Here is an 18,741-nt window from a genome sequence, read left to right as displayed (position 1 = left end):
TAATCCCAAATTGCTTAAAGTTCAGCTTCAATAAGTTATGAGTTTTCCAATAGTGTCTTCACTATGGAAGAGAAAATAATAGAAATCATAGAAAACAACGAAACAGCCAATGAACCCCTAGTCAGAGCATGGCCCTCCTGTGCCACATGGTGGGCCCAGAGGCTGAGAGGTCTTTCTGGAGATGCTGGCCCTTGGCTCGCGTTCCCTGCCCTGATCTGCTCGGACAGAGAAAGTCAGTGGCATCGGGACGAATCTGTTACCCACGAGGAAACAGCAGAGGGGACCGCGCCTGGCCAGAGGCAGACCAGGTTTTCGGAGGCAGAGCTGGCCCGAGCCCGCTCTCTCCACGCCAGGCTGTGTGCTGCTTTCCATCTGGCGGCGGCTGTCATGGGTTGCAAATCCTCCATGGAGCCTGAAGTCCTCATTCCTGGGTATTGAAGCTCTGGTGCTGGGATGGGCGTTAAGAGAGTTTGAGAGTTTCAAAGACTGGCCTTCCTTTCCTCAGCCACATCCACTGTGCCCTCCACGGGGCACAAACGAAGGGGTCTTGTAGGGGAGGCTGAGGTTGTGCAGAAAGCACTCTTGGCCTCACCACTGGTCTCCCTGCAGGTTCACCACGATGCTGTCCACATTTGGCAACCGGGAGAAGTTTATCAATTCCGTGATAGCCCTCCTGAGGAAACATGGCTTTGATGGTCTGGACCTCTTCTTCTTGTACCCTGGACTCAGAGGCAGCCCCAGGCGTGACCGCTGGACCTTTCTCTTCTTACTTGAAGTAAGGCCAGCCTGGCAGCTCCTGAATCTAGAAATGATTCTACTTTGATCATATCTGGGCAGGGCACAGGAGGAGCCTAAGGCCGGGGGCAAGGGCAGGAGAGTGGTAGCAGAAGGTTCTTTTTCTGCCATCACCTGCAGGTGTTGGACAAAGAGCTGCCTAGCAGGCACCCTGTGGTGGCCCTTTCTCTCTGTCACATCCAGGCCTGGCCCCAGTCCTCCAGCCTGAGTGATGCCTTCTCTGTGCAGCTCCTGGGCTCCCTCAGGCGGGCTGTCTGAACTCGTCACCTGGGCCTGCTGCCAGCCGTCTGTTCAAAGACTTACCGCACTGGCTCACGTCCGCCTTTCTCATGAGCCTGTGGGCAGGGCTTCTGCCTGCTCTCCTGGCTCAGGGTGCTCTGTAAATAAAGGGTTCCTGATGAGTCTTGCTTTCCCTGACTCTGCTTTGTCTAGTTCTCTTGTCTGCCTCTCTTTCTTCCCAGGAGCTCCTGCTTGCTTTCAGGAAGGAGGCGCAGCTCACCATGCGTCCAAGGCTGCTGCTCTCTGCTGCTGTCTCTGGGGACCCCCATGTCATCCAAAAAGCATATGGTGCACGCCTCCTGGGAAGGTGAGTGGGTGCTGCCTTGTTGGGGAGGGGCATTGGAGGGCAGGAGGCATCTGGAGCTCGGAACCCCAGAGGTGCCCAAGCCCTGTCCTTCAGCTTTCCAAGTTCCTGCCCTGGTATGAGTGCCCCTTTGGGAGGGGGGCTGATCAGAAGCATAGGTGGGGACGAGGATTATTCCATTATTTCCTGGGCTTTCCCTAGGAGATTGAGGGAGGTGATGTAGTACAAGTCCACACCACAGCATCCTCTTGGGGAGAGATCTGTATTGCCCATCGCTGGGTCTCAAGGAGAGAAGCCAGGGCTCTGGCCTCTGCTGTCGACATTTACTGGGTGCCAGGTGGCTGGTATCATAGAGATGGATTAATTACCAACCGGTAATTGAGATTAATTACCAACTACTGCTACTGAAACAAAAATAAGAATGCTTAGTCAGGCCCAGTTTTCAGAGCACTGGTCTTAATGAAAAAGTTACAAAATCAGGCAGAGACCTCATAACTTTCTGGACAGCTCTGGACTAATTTTCTCAAAGCCCAAGAATCAAGTATTTACAGATATGAAAACTGAGGCAGACGCAGAACACAAAAGATCTTGGGTGTTTCTGTGTGTGATTATACCTAGTGCGAGTGGCTTCAATGTGGCAGGAAAGGTGAGAGACCCAGTGAGGTGGGTTGGCTAGTGTTGGTCTTGTAGCCAGGAAGGATTGAGTGAGTCCACCTTCACCCAGCTGGGTCACCTTAGACAAATTAGATAACTGTCTGAGTTTCAATTTCTTCATTTTAAAACGGAGACGATTGTGGTACTTAGGGCATTGGCCAGATTAAAATTAAATTAGATAATCCGTGTTACCCTCCATACCCGTGACCTGGTAAGGCTCAGTTACGCTTTGTCATTTGGAAAGCTTTCTGGAAGAGATGGGTTTCAACGGTTCCTTGAACGGTAGAAAGACAGGAGTTTTTCACGCTGTGGGGCAGAACTGCTTACACATGACAATTTATGCAGACCTCTGTTGCACTTGTATTAGCTTGAATGCTTTTGTTTTATGTTGAGTGACTTACCCCTTCCCACCCCCTTGGATACTCTGAGGATGGCATAGGCCCTGATGCACTGTCCTAACCAGCTGTGTGCTCCAGGGGCAGCCTCTCAAGTGGAGGGCATGGCTTGGGCTGTCCCCACAGGCAGAGATGGCAGGGAAGTTGGGTGGCCAGTGTACAGCTAGTTAGCTTGCTAGCACGCTCTTCATGTCTCCTCTTCCTGCCCCTTACAGACTCTTGGATTTTGTCAGCGTCTTGTCTTATGACTTACATGGAAGCTGGGAAAAGTTCACAGGACACAATAGCCCCCTGTTCTCTCTGCCCGAGGACCCCAAATCTTCGGTAAGAAGAGGAAAGCTCTCAAGCTGCCCAGAAATCTGCCCCTGAGCCAGTCCATTGGCTCTTGGTAACAAGGAGGGCTTTGTGTTCTTCCTACCTGCAGGCATATGCTATGAATTACTGGCGAAAGCTTGGGGCCCCCCCTGAGAAGCTCCTCATGGGGCTCCCCACCTATGGCCGTACTTTTCGCCTCCTCAGAGCCTCTGAGAATGAGCTGCGGGCAGGAGCTGTGGGACCAGCATCTCCAGGGAAGTACACCAAGCAGGCTGGCTTCTTGGCTTATTATGAGGTGACAGGAATGGGGACCTCTTTCTATTAGTTAGGGCACCCCCGCCCCAGCCCTCGGCAAGAATGAGGACTAGAGACAGGACAAGGAGGTGGTTTACTGCAGCAAGGGAAATCCACTCTCTGGAATATTCTCTTTTTCTTCTGGGGAAGTTATCTGAGCCCTTTGTTAGGGGTGAGGGAGTGGGTGGAGTCTGAATGGAGGGGGACAGATATTTCACCCCTTAGAAGATTCTTAAATGATTTTTAAGTCAATTCTAACTTACTTTATGCCCTAAATAAGCATAATTAATATTTGCAATATATATATGTATATATACATACATAATTATATATATATATTTATAAAATTTCAAACATTTGCAAAAGTAAAAGAACAGTATAATGTCCTCTCACTCTCCCTGATTCCTAAATACGCCTCACCCAGCTTCAATCATTAACCACTCGTGGCCAATCTTGTTTCTTCTCTGCTCCCTTACTCCCTCCCTCCCACTACTAGATTTTTTTAAAGTAGGTCAGGACATTTCCCATTACAGATCCTTTCTCCTTACCCCAATTCCACTTCCTAATCCCTACCTCAGCAACGCTTGCTATTGATTGAAGGAAAGAGACATGGACCCAAGCGAATGTGAAACACAAGAGAAGACAGTAAGAGGCACTGAGTGTGTGGCTATAGGACCTGGGAAGGTCTTATGGTACAGGAGGATTTTGAGCAGATCTTTGAGGCTCAGGTAGAATCCCGATGGGCAGAAATGACAAGATGGGAAGGACCTCCTAGGCAGAGAACAGCAGGCACATAGACACCAGTGTGTAGCGGGGGCTAGTGGGAGAGCTGTATCTTTGCCTTAGGTGGTAGTGGAGGTGCCGGGTGTATCTCTCTCTAATCTCTGCTCTGTGGTGGCTGCCTGGAGATGTTTTCCTGCTAATCCAATGAAGCATGGTCATGAGTGATGACATAGTTGAAGGAGTGTTCTTGAAGGACATTATGGGTCAAAGAGATTTTGGTAGACTAAACTTTTAATTTCGAAAAAAGAGAAAAAACCTTACACATTAACTTTTGCAGCCCAACCTGAGCACGTCTACATCTTTGCAGCATATCGTACCCAGTCCATACTCAGTGCTTCTTTGATTATAATAACCTAGTTCTCCCTGCCTTTGAGACCTTTACATTTATTATAGATTCGAAAGTTAGTTTGATAACTACCTAGATGGGGCAGTTTATGTTGGTTTTAACGACCAGAGGAGATACTTGTTCATGAAAACTCTTTGAAAAAGATACAGGTTTGGTCAAGGGTCAGGTTTGTTACTGTAGTAGTTTGGTATTCATATTGTTTACCAAACCCGGGTTTGGTTTCTTTTTTTTTTTTCCATCAAGTTGCGAATTTTTATTGCATAGTTTAATGAAATTTATTGCATAGTTTAGTGAAACAAACACAAACTAAATTTGTAAACTTTGGTCCCCATATGTATATACATATATGTATAAAATTATCATTATCTTGTTTACTCCACAATTTAAGTTTTTTGACAAAAAAGGTCTATTTTGATTTTTTAAATCACTTAAAATTATATTTTAATAATTACAAACCTGAGTTCATTCTATGGTAGAAAGGCTTATATAATCATATTTTTTTCACAGACTTATTGGTAATTTTTACTTTTCTTTTAGCTGTATAGAAACCATAAGTCATATATTCATTTTCCTGGATATACAAAATACAAGTTCATTATAAAATTTAAACAAATTAAATATGTTAAGATGTCTTTCTAAAACTTGGCAATACCTTCATCAGATGAGATCTTCTCAGATGGGCATTTTGCAGAATAGAGAGGGGGTCCTTTGTGAGTGGCTTCCCTACTCCCTCTTTGGTCTACCTTCTTCTCAGTCCATGGTGACGGATTCTTGGGTTTTTTATCCTTGCTGGTGCTTCCCTTTATGGTACTTCACAGAACTGACCTGGTGATCTTTCTTGGCAGATTTGCTCCTTCATCCGGAGAGCGAAGAAGCGCTGGATTGATAATCAATACGTCCCATATGCCTACAAGGGGAAGGAGTGGGTTGGCTATGATGATGCCATCAGCTTCAGTTACAAGGTGTGACTTTTGTCCTTTCTTGTTTCAGCATAGTTTCCCTCTGGCTTCTGTGAGGTGCTTGTCTGTACTGTGTGTGTGTGTGTCTGTGTGTGTGTGTGTGTATGGGGGTGTGTGTACTGAGTGGAGGATGAGAAGGTGAGAATGACTAGATCAGGTGAGTTTCAGGCATAGCTGATCTAACTGGAGTTTCCTAATCAAATCTGGTCCAACTGTCTTATTCTGAAGGGGAGGATTTATGGAGGGACTTGAACACTGGTGAAGGTGTTTGCCCTTCATCCTGTGTGCATTTTCAGGCAAAATCAGGTTTCTGAACAGGTATATGACCTGTGAATTTGAAACCTTTAGGCTCTAATTGTGACCACCCTCCTTCCCCATATTAGCAGTGGTCTGTGAAGTTGAATCTGGCAGGTTTGTTATAGTGAAACAGAACAGAAGTGACATGCTCTACTGGTTCCCTAACCTGCCTCTGCTTGGAATCACCTAAGAGACTTGATAAATGTGGAAATTCTTAGTTCCACCCCTGAATATTCATCAGGTCTTAGAAAGAACCTGGAAACTGCTTTTAGTATATCCCCTTGTGATCCTACTGTAATCCGTGTGGCACTTTGGGTGTGCAAGTGTGAGATAGTGAGGGCCTGGACTAGGGTAGCTGGGAGGAGAGTGATGAGTGAGAACTTGTCAGCACTCTGTCACTGCCTGGATATTGGGGCTTATAAATAGAGAGATGTTGCAGCCTCTCCTCCTGTAAGTGGTGTAGAAGTGATGGGTGTTGGTTGTTCTCTGGGGGAAGTTTGGGGTAGAAAGCAGCGTAAATATGGCAGCATTCATGAAGATTCACTGTGACCTTCTCTGTGCTTCACCCTGGGTGAGGCCCGCTGTGGGGAGAGGTAGAGAGCAAGGCTTTCAACCTCCAGGATCTTACTCTGTAGTTGTGGAATAGAGGGCACAAACAAAAAAGGTCAGTGACAGTGGAATTATCTAGTTGGATGGAATTAAATATATGAGCCATAGGACATGGAAGAGGGGGTTGACCCCTTGTTGGGGAAAGCCTGGGGCTAGTGGCAGAGTGTGGCCTTGCTTTGAAGGGCAGTTACAGAGCCTTACAGAGCTAGAGGGGAACACAAGCCCATGTGAGGATGATTAAGGGGTTTCATCTCAGAATCTCAGCCTGGAAAGAAACCTTGGAGGTAATCATTGGGAGACAGTTATCCCTGGATTTCTCAGTGATCCTGCACTGTGCAGGCATTCTGAGTAAAGGAAGCAGACCAGCTGTAATTAAAATACAGAGCTGCCCCTCCCCTCTCCTCCAGAGCCATTTCCTTACCTGCAAGGATTGTAAAATCCCTTTCCCCAGAGAGGACTTCTTTACTTTCCAGAGCAGAGGTCTCTGTCTCTCTAGAGAGGAGGAGGACCAGATATGCCAGCTTCCTATGTAAGCTTGAGTCTCATAATTTTGGGATTCTTCTCCTGTGGTACAGAGCCTTTTGTACGTGCAGGTGAATATCTGGTTGCCTTCACATCAGTCTTTGGATAGTTGGGGAATGGAGAGCAAACTTCAGGAGCTATTCTGACTTTTTGCTGTGAGTAGAAATGGTCAGTTCTCTGATCCAGAGGTCTGGGGTATATGTGTGTATGTATGTGTATGTACATATAAAACTGACCGGTTAACTTGTTAGCCTCTATGTAGGATAAAATCTCAGAATCTTCACAGATTCAAACTTAATAATTAGGTTTTCCCATCTTATTTTACATTTGGGGAAATTAAATTCTAGAAAGGAGCCAACTGATTTGGCAAGGTCATGCAGTTGTTTGCATATGATAGAGTCTGCCTTTTTCATCAGCCTTATAGAGAGCACTGGCAAAGTAATAATAAAACCTGGATTTGGGTCTAAACCTTGCCTTCTGGTTATATCTGTGGTTTTAAAATTCACGGACAAAGACTTTATTTACTTATCTGTGAAAAGGGTATGATATTACCTGCTCTACTCCTCCTTTATAGCACCACTATGGCATAAGGTATATTGAAGTGATTTTTAAAAAATAAAGCAATAGCTATCATTTAACATGATGAGAATGGTGATTAGCAGGCTGGGGAGCCAGACAGTATTTAACATTCATGAGCAATTCCTACGTGCAAAGTATTGCTCCAAGTATTTTACAAGTAGGAATTTAAAACTTTTTTTCAAAGTGTGGCAGAATATACATAACATAAAATTCACTATTTTACCCATTTTTTGTTACAGTTCTGTAGCATTAAGTACATTCACATTGTTGAATAACTATCACCCTTATCCATCTCCAGAACTTTCTCATCTTCCCAAACTGAAACTCCACAGCCATTAAACCACTCCCCGTCCCTCCCTCACGCAGCTCCTGCAGGTCACGAATTTAACCACTCTAAGTACTTCTATGAGTGGAATCATAGTTTTGTCCTCTTGTAACTGGCTTATTTCGCTTAGCATAACGTCTTCCAATTTCATCCATGTGGTAACAAGTGCATGTAGGAATTCTTTGGGTCCTAAAAATGTTGGAAATGTTATTATCCATTTTCTTTTACACATGAGGCAACTGAGACACCCAAGCTTTATGCAACTTTTTTCAAGATCCCATCGCTAATAAGCAGTAAAAGAGAGATTCAGATACAAACTACATGCCTAACCATCCTGCCATCCTGCCTTCTGAGAGTCCATCTGTCTTTGCCATTGTACCTAGTCTAGAGGGTGGCTAGCACAGTGTGTTGACTGACTACTGATTTTTTTCAGGCATTTTTCATAAAGAGAGAGCATTTTGGGGGGGCCATGGTGTGGACACTGGACCTGGATGATGTCAGGGGCACTTTCTGCGGCACTGGCCCTTTCCCCCTTGTCTACACGTTGAATAATCTGCTGTTGAAGGGTGGTGAGTAGCTATGACCTGGAAGCTGGGATTGACAGTTGCACGCCCAGCCACTTGGTGGGTCCCTTCTGTTAGAGCTAAAAGCTTTGTCGAGGCAACATGACATTGAAGGAAGAGAATAAGCTTTGATGCCAGGCCAGTCTGCTTTCTAATCTTGGTTTGGAAACGTGTTCCATTGGACCTCTCTGAACTTTGTTTTCTCCATCTACAAAATGGGGACCATCCTTATAGTTATGACATTAGTGTACAAACTAAATGAGGTATGGAATGAGAACATGCTGGCTCATGGCGAACACTTCATGTTCGTTAGTTTATTTCCCTATTTCTTTTTCCTGTTTTCATGGGACAAGCACCAGAAAAGGAAAGTAGATTTCTTTTTGATGTCTCTTTGATAGTAGAGACTGCCCTGGTTGTTAGGAGATGGAACCTGGCTTGCTAGAGCCACAGCATCCTTGGAGATGGTCTATAACCCTCATTTTGTGAGGAGACTAGGGCTCAGAAGGATAATACGCTAGTCAGGGGAGGAAATGGGACTCCAACTCGATGCTTTACAACACACTATCTAGAGCAGCCTCCTTGCCCTCAGCCTTGTTCCTGGTGCCTCCCACAATAGGGGACACAGAAGCGTTCTCCTGGAGGATTCCACAAGTAAGGAATAGGCCTTGGGGGCAAGGTCTTGCTCAAGGTGCGAAGGTCAAAGCAAGGGCTTCAGCATAGAGAACTGTCAGACTCCTCCTTGGGGTCATTCACTGAAAGTGTAGCAGACCCACTGAGTGTCCATGGGTGGCTGGGATCATGTGAACATGATGAGGTAGGGGAGCAGGGCTTCTATGTGGTGAGATTTTGTCTATGTCATCAAGTGGGTACATTGGGAAATGCTCCAGTTCTACTTTGGGAGCAGGTACTTCAGCCCTGCCGTGGGGCTAGTCCTGTCAGTAATAGGATGGGAAGGAAGAGGGAGGAATCTCATCCTTTTCTGATGATTTCCCCTAGAGGTCAGCTCCACTCCTTCACCACAATTTTGGCTCTCAACTGCTGTGAACTCTTCAAGAACTGTCCCTGAAAGGGTGGCTGTGACCAAGGATTTGACCACTGATTTGGGGATTTTGCCCCCAGGAGGAGAGGCTATGGCCACTGAGACCCATAGAAAGTCTGAAACTATGACCGCAGTCCCCAGAGGGGGGCTTGTGACCCCTACAAGGGAAACTCTGTCCTTTGGAAAGCACACTGTAGCTCCAGAAGGGACGACTGCGAGCCCTGGAGAGACCATGACCCCTGTGGGCCATCAGGCTGTGACCGCTGGAGGGATAACTGTGGCTCCTGTGCATCTGCAGACTGGAGGGACGATCATGTCCCCGAGAAGGAAGGCTGTAGCCCCTGAGAAGATGACCATCCCCTCTGGGACGATGACAGTCACCCCTAATGGGCAGACTGAGACCCTTGAGAGGAGAGTTTGACTGCTGAGGTGGACCCTGACCCCCTGGCGGGTTACTCTGGTCTTCACACAGAAGCTGAGAACTGGATGCTGCTCTCTGGTCCTGGCATCCCGCCCCCAGGACACACTCCTCTTGCTTTTGACAACCTCTTTTTTCCCAGTGATGGAATCATTCCTCTGACGACTCAGTAACCTTCCAATGAGTCCTTTCTCTCTAAAGAAAGAAAATCCAGAAAACTCTGCTGTGGACCAAGGATCCTAAGGTCCGTTGTTGGTGGAAACTGGGGAAGGCTCTTGCCTATTCTTCTAGGTGCCCTGACAGAAGCTGCCTGTGCCCAGCCATTCGTAAACCATTCTTGGGGCAACGCAGGCCCCAGGCCACAGCAAGTGACCCTCTTTTCTGTTGAATAAACTGGAAGCACAAGAAGGTGTCTGAGTTCTCCAAAATTCTTTTCTCGAAATGACCTGTGCTAGCCAGTTGTCCGCTTCTCCCTTTCAAGGTCACTTTCTCCTCCTGTTATTTTTGGGAAGAGGGAATTTGTGTCTGGCCCACACTGATGTTTTCCAGCGTTGATTACGTGCTTCCCTCTCTGCCATGCGCAACCGCTGACGTAACTGTCGGCCAGAGCCAGGATCTCCCCTAGAGAAGTCTTCCATGCTCCTCAAGGCGGTTGAGAGGAGGGGGAGGGAGTTGTGTCTTCCTGTTATATTCCCTACTTGGTAAAGTCTGAGTCCTCTCTGAAAAAACACTCCGTAAGAAGTGGTGGAGGAGAAGATGAAATCAATATTTTTGTGTTACCTGCAAACTTATGCTAGGGCTTCTCCAGAAATACCAGTTCCTATAGTACACATTGCAGTCCACCTACAGAGTATTTTCCTGGGCGTGATTGACCTTCATAAGTCAGTATAGACACAGGACCAATTTCTAGCCCTTTCTTCTCCTAGGGAACAATGATGCTAGTAGGTGTCAGAGCTATTATCCATGTCCGCTTTTCTTTTGGAAGTGCAGCCTCCAAGACTCTCAGCTAAGGGTCTTATTAAAATACCTGTGGGAGCAAGCACCTGTCATAAATGATTACAGCAGGTGTAGGCTGTATGCACACATGTGTGGACGCATGTCCCCGGGACCACACTGCTACCGTGTAAATCACAAATCAGTTAAGCTGCACAACAAACCAACCTCAAAACTTAGTGGCTTACAAAACAGCCATTTATTTAGCTTATAGTTCTAAAGGCTGGTAATTTAGGCTGTGTTCAACTAGGTGTTTTTTTTTTTTTGAAGAACTAATCTTTTTTTTTTAAATTGAAGAACTTGGTGGATTTTATGGTCTGAACTGGTCTTGGCTGGTCGTGGCTGGAATGGGTCAGGCACCTACAGTGGGTTGGGTTGCGGTGAGCTGGTTTATCATGGCCTCAGTTGGGCTGACTGAGGTCTCTTTCAACTGGCTAGTTTACAAGGTTGTGGTCTCATTGTTACTAGAAAGCAAGAGAGAAAGCTCCAACAGGCAATTAATTTTTAAGTCTCTGCTTGAATCGTGTTTACTATTGTTCCATTGGCCAAAGCAAGTCAGATGACCAAGCACAAAGTTAGAATGGTAGGGAATTATCCAAGTGATACAGGGAAGCATAGATAAATTGGAGGATGTTACTGCAATAACCTACCACACAAGCTCCATATTCCTATGTTTAAGAGAAGCTAAACTTGGGGTGTGTGTGTGTGTGTGTGTGTTTGTGTGCATGTGCATGTGCACATAGGACATGTGCTTTGATAGGGAAATTGGATCAAAGGGTTTCATGTTTGCATTAAGTTCTGAGGGAATAGAGGTGGGTTGGCATTTCATTCTGGACACTGGATTATCTTAAGTTTCTTCTACTTGTTGTATAAACCCTACCCTCATCTCCTTAAAGTTTAGGGATTATATGTTTAATGGGTCATTCTTAGAGTGTAGAAAAGGGATAGAGGTGAAGCCTTTCCCACTAGCTCCTATATGGACAATAATTATTTCTGATGAATCTTTGTGAATTTTTTCTGTTCCCTTTTCTGCATGTGCTTTATTCAAGGATAATGTACCTGGCAGTTTCTATTTATCTAAGTATTTTAAAAATCGAACTTATAAGCTTCCTGGAATTTATCTTTTAGCTATAGATTTTTTGGGACCTCCGACTTCATCATCTGTCTCAAAACAGATCAGTGGGCAGTCAAGGTTCTACCCTGTATTGTTCACGAGTAAAGGGGAAGAGGAGAGTTCAATGCTGAGGTCACACACTCTCTTGTGAACTTATTCTGAAAGTGAACTGATTCTGCAATGAAACCTGACAAATACTGGTTTTATGCTGGTATGCCATGGACCCAGGTAACTCTTAGGATTTTGTACTATGAAATATATAAAAGTAAGGACAGATATTGGGGGTAAATAGCAGTCTTTGCCATACATCTGCCCTTTTAGCCATTCAAATATCTGTGCAAACCTTTCTTTTACGTTTAGAAACCACTTATTATCTTCCTGGAAATTGACTCCAAAATCCCTTCAGTTACTGCATCCAGCTCAAAGGCCAGGGTTTTTGGGTGGTACCCAGTCCTCGCGATTAGGTCCTAATTTTACCCTCATGGCCTGATAACCTATAAACTACAAGACATGTTAGTTTCATCTCCCCCAATAAAAATTCCCTTTGGAAAAATAAAAGAATGGAAAACATTACAAAGATCATATCCTGTTGGCTGTGAATTACAAAGACTCCCTCCTTGGCAGGGTGTGAGTTCTTTGGTTAGCTCACCTGCCAGCCCCTAGTTCTCTCTGATAGGAGCTCTTGTCCACTTTAGAGAGGAAGTGGAGCATGCGGTTAATGTGTGTATCCAGAGCCAGGGTGTGTTTGTTCTGAACTTGGCACTTATGTGACCTTGCATAGGTTACTCGCCTTCTTCATGCTTCAGTTTCCTTGTTGGTAAATGTGAAGACTCAATGTGTCAGTTAATATGCTTAAAACACTTAGAAGAGTGCCTGGCACATAACATGCATCCGTATTCCTGACTGCTTTCTTGGCCCTTCTCTTGCCCATTTCCTGCATGACCGCATATGAAGTAGGCATTGGAGAGGCCACACTTCCAACAGGCTGTGTGGTTTTTGTAGCTTGTCTTTTTTTTATGTGTACAGCATTATGTTTCTACTTCTGTATACACTATAGTGTGTTTGCTAGCAAAAATTTAGTTTCTATGCATCACCATGTAGCTTGTTTCTTGATATTGCTGTTTTAGGGCAGGGGGGTGAGGTGGAGAGTTGCTTTAGGATTTGAACAATCACAGACTTTTCAGGCTAAGCTAGAGTGCTTTGGAAATACAGATTTCCTAAACCATGGCAGGGATAGAAATATATGAACAAAATCCAAATTTAAAGTAAGATGCTAATAATTGTCAGGCTGAGAAGTCACATAGCCCAAGAAGAAGAGGTTCATTTTCTGTTTTACCCCATTGTACCTGCTCTGGGGCAGTCAGTAGATCTGGACTCTCTCCCTCTCTCTGCTGGCTTTTATTTGCATTAATTTTGCAGACAGTCTTCTTCATCCGATCAAGTCGATGCTGCTGGAATCCCCAAAATAATATCTTCCCAGTGGAAAGAATACTTATCTCACATGATAGCTCTATGTCAGTTTCAAGAAAGGCTCTGGTGGCCTCATGAGGGTTGTGTGCTAATCCTGCTATAAGTCATTGTTTCTAGGGAATGAGGCGGCAATATTTTTCTGGGCCTAAATAATGTACTTATCACTGAGACAGAACTGGGAGAGGGAGCACTAACACGGTTTGCCTCTCTAGAAGGAAATGGAGGCAGGGGAAGGGCGAATTCCTAAAGAAGGAGCTTGGAGCTGACAAAATCTAATAGGACTCATGGTATTATTGTTAATGCTTGTTGAACTGTAGTATATAAAGCATCCGGTAGTTTGCTCTCTCTGACGTATTAAGATCAGTTGGAAGTGTGGATTTATTTTTTTTGACATTTCTTGAGGATAGAGGCTAACTTAACAGTGAGAAGGAAGAGTTAGAAGGTTAGATCTGAACTCAGACCCCATCTCTAGAATCTTGATGGAGCATGCTGTCTTCCAGAGCACAGCTCTGCCCCATGCCTTCCTTGGGTCTGGCTCAGTGCCTACAACATGGACCATGAGAAGATATTTTCCTTGGGATGCAGCAAACAGCAATTCAAACCCAGTAATCTGGCTCCTGAATTTAGAGCAGGTCTTCAAGTTGGGAAAATATCATCCATGACTTTAGCTGGAAGTTTATTGGAAGTGACTGAAGATGGCATACTCATGTTCCTAGACTTAACTACCATCGACGAGGGACCACTTTGTGGGAAGTAAGGGACTATTTCCTGTTGATTTCCTTTGATGCTCATCCTCAATTTTTCACTACAATGTAGCTTCCACCTACTCCTAATTTTTCACTAACATCTTTAGAAGGAAAATAATCTCTGGAGAGGGGAGATTGTGACTTCAGAGAGGAGATTGTACTAATCTCTGCATGTGGGATGATACAATACATCAAAAGAGGGCAGATTAGCAGTGAGTACTAAGTTATAGCCTTTCCAGACCTCACTTCCTCCAGCCAGTATCAGTGGTTGGGAAATACTTCATTTGCTTAAGTACTTATAACTGTACCATAGTAATTGTAGGTGATTATGAATTAACAAATGGAAAGTTATATTGTACACAAACTCCTAGAATCAGTCTTGAAATATCCACTCTGAGGGGACTAAGTTTCATGATCATACAGTCAGTTTATTGCTGGCAAAATAAAAGCTTCACCCTTACATCTTCCTCACATAGCTCAGTTTGCAAGCCCTCAAAAATGACACCAGTATAATAACCAAAGGACTCAGTGGTAGCAAATACATAAGCAATACACCAAAACCTTCAATGCCTACTTGCAAGCTTTTCCCTACTGATTCCGTAAAGGTCAGGGAGCCCTAGAACCTAACACCTGCTTCTAATTCCTTGTCTTCTTTGTATTACCTTTCCAGATGGGTGCCCTCACTCAGACTGGATAACTCTGAACTAATAAATGGAAGAATTTTTCAGTTCTTTTTTTAAATTTTTTAATTTTTATTTATTTATTTATTTTTTGGCTGCTTTGGGTCTTCATTGCTGCACACGGGCTTTCTCTAGTTGCTGAGAGCAGGGGCTACTCTTCATTGTGGTGCGCAGGCTCCTCATTATAGTGGCTTCTCTTGTTGTGGAGCACGGGCCCTAGGTGCGTGGGCTTCAATAGTTGCGGCACATGGGCTCAATAGTTGTGGCTCATGGGCTCTAGAGCACAGGCTCAATAGCTGTGGCTCACGGGCTTAGTTGCTCCGTGGCATGTGGATCTTCCTAGGGCAGGGCTCGAACCTGTGTCCCCTGCATTGGCAGGTGGATTCTTTACCACTGCGCCACCTAGGAAGTCCAATTTTTCAGTTCTTGAATGATGCTTCATAAGAATTATAAGAATTATACCTGCTGAATATGCCCCACCCAACTCGTTAAACTCTTCCTACTTTTTGTGATAAGGACAACTAGCTATGGCAGTGGTCTTTTTAGACACTGTGATCAATTCCCACAGAGATATGGCACAGCACACAAATTGACTTCGGTCTGGAAGAACTGCCGTTGTCAAGGAGCAGTGTCAGTGCTGGTCTCCTAACTGACCCATTGCCTTGAAGAGAAGGTGACTGTGCGATCCTTACGGGCAACAGAAGCCCGAGTAATGTTCCCCCCTTTCCTCTCTTGGGTGGAAAATTCTGAGTACTTGTTCTGAGTGGAAGCCACTGTGCTATGGGCAGTAGGTGGTGTTTCAGGAACTAGGTTCCTACAAGACTTTAAACACCAGTGAGAGAGATAAGAATCACTCAAATGTTTATCTGAGAGAACTCAGGTCACCCTGTGCGGTACAGTCATTATTTTACTTGGGCAAGGAAACAGAGTCAGAGAGCTTAGGTAATGATATCATACTGCAAAGAAGACTTTCTGTGTGCATTAATAGAGCCTGGAATGTGTGGGTTGACAAAAGGCCAGAGACACAGATGTGCAGTGGGAGACGTCTTAGGAAGCACTGGCAAGGAGATGGTTTGGATGATCTAACATGGATGGGAAGGGGACAGGACATAAGCTCACAGGGGCATGACTAGTGAGCAGGCACCAGTTGTATCTACCTAGCAAAGTGAGCTGTGGATGCTGTGCACTTTGGTCCCTTTCTAATTTGAATTTTGAAGAGTCACATAAAGGGTTCCTTTCAACATTTCTAAAACCCTTTTTTGTAAGTTAGAAATATTGCCACCAGGTGGCAGCAGCGTACATGGTTGCTTTTTTTTTTTTTTTTTTTTTTTTTTAATGGCAGCAGGAAGAAAAACTAGGAGAGCAATTAGAATACCTTTCTATAAAAATTAAATCAAATATAAATCTCTTTGTCATTATTGTTAAAGTTGATACTTTCATTCACATTGAAACAAAGAGAGCTTGCACACAGAGAGCCTAGAGGAGGAAGTCATGGTTAAACAGAAGTTGAGTTCAGACAAACCAGACTGGAAATTCGAGCTCTGCCTTTTATTGACCGTGTGGTCATGGAGAAGCTAAATTAGCCTCACAAGGTTGTTACAATGGTTAGAGGAAATATGTGCTTGGTGTAAAGTCGGTGTTCAGTAAATAGGAGTTATTGCTCCAAGCATATCCTCTGTAGCTCTTGAGTGTCCCTTTAAGAATTTGCTTCTATAAAGAAGCATTAAACCATATAAGTGAAATTGGAAACTTCTTTGGGTTTGTGCATAGGTCAAAAGCCTCATGACAATATTCTAACAACTTTCCTCTGCCAGCTACAACTTCACTAGGGAATCATTTTGGTAACTGGCATCTTTCACTAAATGCTTCTAAAAGGCTACAATCTAAAAAGCTATGTATAAATGATACAAAGAAGGTATTAAGTGTGTCATTCACTAGATTAAAAAAACTTTAATGGCCCCTTTTCATGTGCAGAATAAAGTCAGTACTGCTTCACATGACATATAGGCATTTTTTTTTAAAGCATGATATTTCAAACTCAGAACCAAGGTGTGTGAAGACAAAAAATGTGTGTAGCAAAAATATGTGGTGAATAATGCATATATTTACATTTTCCAGTTATAATGCACTTGGTATGTTATTGCTTAGTCAACTCATTAAATTTTCACATACTTTTTAGAAAGTAAAGAATTATGGACTATTTAAATTTAAAAACTGTAAAGTATCGGAAAGAGAAATCAAGGGAAAAATCGCATTTACCATCACATCAAAAAGAATAAAACACTTAGGAATAAACCTGCCTAAGGAAGCAAAGGATCTGTACTCTGAAAACTATAAGGCACTGATGAAAGAAATTGAAGATGACACAAAGAGAAGGAAAGAAACACTGTGTTCTTGCATTGGAAGAATCAACTTTGTTAAAATGACCATAGCACCCAAGGCCATCTACAGATTCAGTGCAACCCCTATCAAAATACCAATGGTGTTTTTCGTAAAACTAGAACAAATAATTTTAAAATTTGTATGGAAACACAAAAGACCCCAAATAGCCAAAGCAGTCTTAAGAAAGAGGAACGGTGCTGGAGGAATCAAGCTCCCTGACTTCAGACTATACTAAAAGCTATAGTAATGAAAGAAGGAGGGTTCTGGCACAGAAACACATAGATCAGTGGAACAGGATAGAGAGCTCAGAAATAAACCCATGCACTTATGGTCAATTAATCTATGACAAAGGAGGCAAGACTATACAGTGGAGAAAAGACAGTCTCTCCAATAAATGGTGCTGGGAAAACTGGACAGGTACATGTAAAAGAATGAAATTAGAACGTTCTCTAACACCATATACAAAAATAAACTAAAAATGGTTTAAAGACCTAAATGTAAGACTGGATACTATAAAACTCCTACAGGAAAACGTGGGCAGGACACTCTTTGACATAAATCGTAGAAATATCTTTTTGGATCTGTCTCCTGAAGGAAATAAAAACAAAGATAAACAAATGGGAACTAATTAAACTTAAAAGCTTTTGCACAGCAAAGGAAACTGTTGATGAAATGAAAAGACAACTTACTGAATGGGAGAAAATATTTGCAAATGATATGACAGATAAGGGGTTAATATCTAACATATTTTAACAGCTCATACAACTCAACATAAAAAAAAATTAAAAATGGGCAGAAGAATTGCATAGATATTTTTCCAAAGAAGTGCAGATAGCCTACAGTCACATGAAAAGTTGCTTGACGTTGCTAATCATCAGGGAAATGCAAATCAAGACGACAATGAGATATCACCGCACATCTGTCAGAATGGCTATCATCAAAACGAACCTAAATAACAAATGTTGACAAGAAGATGTGGAGAGAAGGAAATTCTTGTACACTGTTGGTGAGAATATAAATTAGTGCAGCCACTCTAGAAAACAGAATGGAGATTTCTCAAAAAACTAAAAATAGAACTACCATATGACCCAGGAATTCCACTCCAGGCTATATATCTGAAAAAAAAAAAACCAAAACACTAATTTGAAAAGATACATGTACCCCAATGTTCATAGCAGCATTATTTACAATTGCCAACATATGGAAGCACCTAAGCGTCCATGAATAGATGAGTGGATAAAGAAGATGTGGTATATATAATGTATATAATGGAATACTACTCAGCTATAAAAAAACTGAAATTTTGCCATTTGCAGCAACATGGATAGACTTAGAGGGTATTATGGTAAGTGAAAGAAGTCAGAGAAAGAAAACTATTATATGATATCACTTATATATGGAATCTAAAAAATACAACAAGCTAGTGAATATAACAAAAAAGAAGCAGACTCACAGTTATAGAGAACAAACTAGTGGGTATCAGTTGGGGGTGAGGGGCAATGGAGGGGTGGGAGAGTGGAGATACAGACTATTGGCTCAAGGATGTATTGTACAACACAGGAAATTTAGCCAGTACTTTGTAATAACTGTAAATGGAAAGTAACCTTTAAAAACTGTATAAAATTTTTAAAAAGATTTTTAAAATTTAAAAAGTAAAGAATTATGGAGAGCAATCAATGAAATAGCTTTTAGCTGCACTTAATATATGCAAAAGATAAATTACAAAAATACTTTACAAAGGCTATAGGTTATACAATCATGCTGGTCTATAAAGTTAATTAATATAGTCTATCCAATTATAAATAAAAATATACCTCTAGAATTCTGGAAGTAAGTAAGTATATTAGCTGTTCCCCCAGGTAGTCATTTGTTCATTTATT

At 43.2% G+C, this 18,741-nt stretch overlaps 1 protein-coding gene across 1 annotated transcript in view; it reads left to right on the top strand.

Moving 5' to 3' along the window:
* Window positions 1–18,741, top strand: part of LOC130856089 (pepsin B-like) — a 38,111-nt gene that overhangs the window by 9,800 nt on the left and 9,570 nt on the right. Inside the window, 3 exon segments of the mRNA XM_057740320.1 lie at window positions 610–775; window positions 1,257–1,381; window positions 5,011–5,127. Of these exon segments, the coding sequence (XP_057596303.1) occupies window positions 610–775; window positions 1,257–1,381; window positions 5,011–5,127 (408 nt within the window).

Source organism: Hippopotamus amphibius, chromosome 1 (assembly GCF_030028045.1).
Source record: "Hippopotamus amphibius kiboko isolate mHipAmp2 chromosome 1, mHipAmp2.hap2, whole genome shotgun sequence".
NCBI lineage: Eukaryota > Metazoa > Chordata > Mammalia > Artiodactyla > Hippopotamidae > Hippopotamus > Hippopotamus amphibius.
The sequence above is the reverse complement of the archived record's forward strand: the minus strand, read 5'-3'. Positions and strand labels throughout refer to the sequence as shown.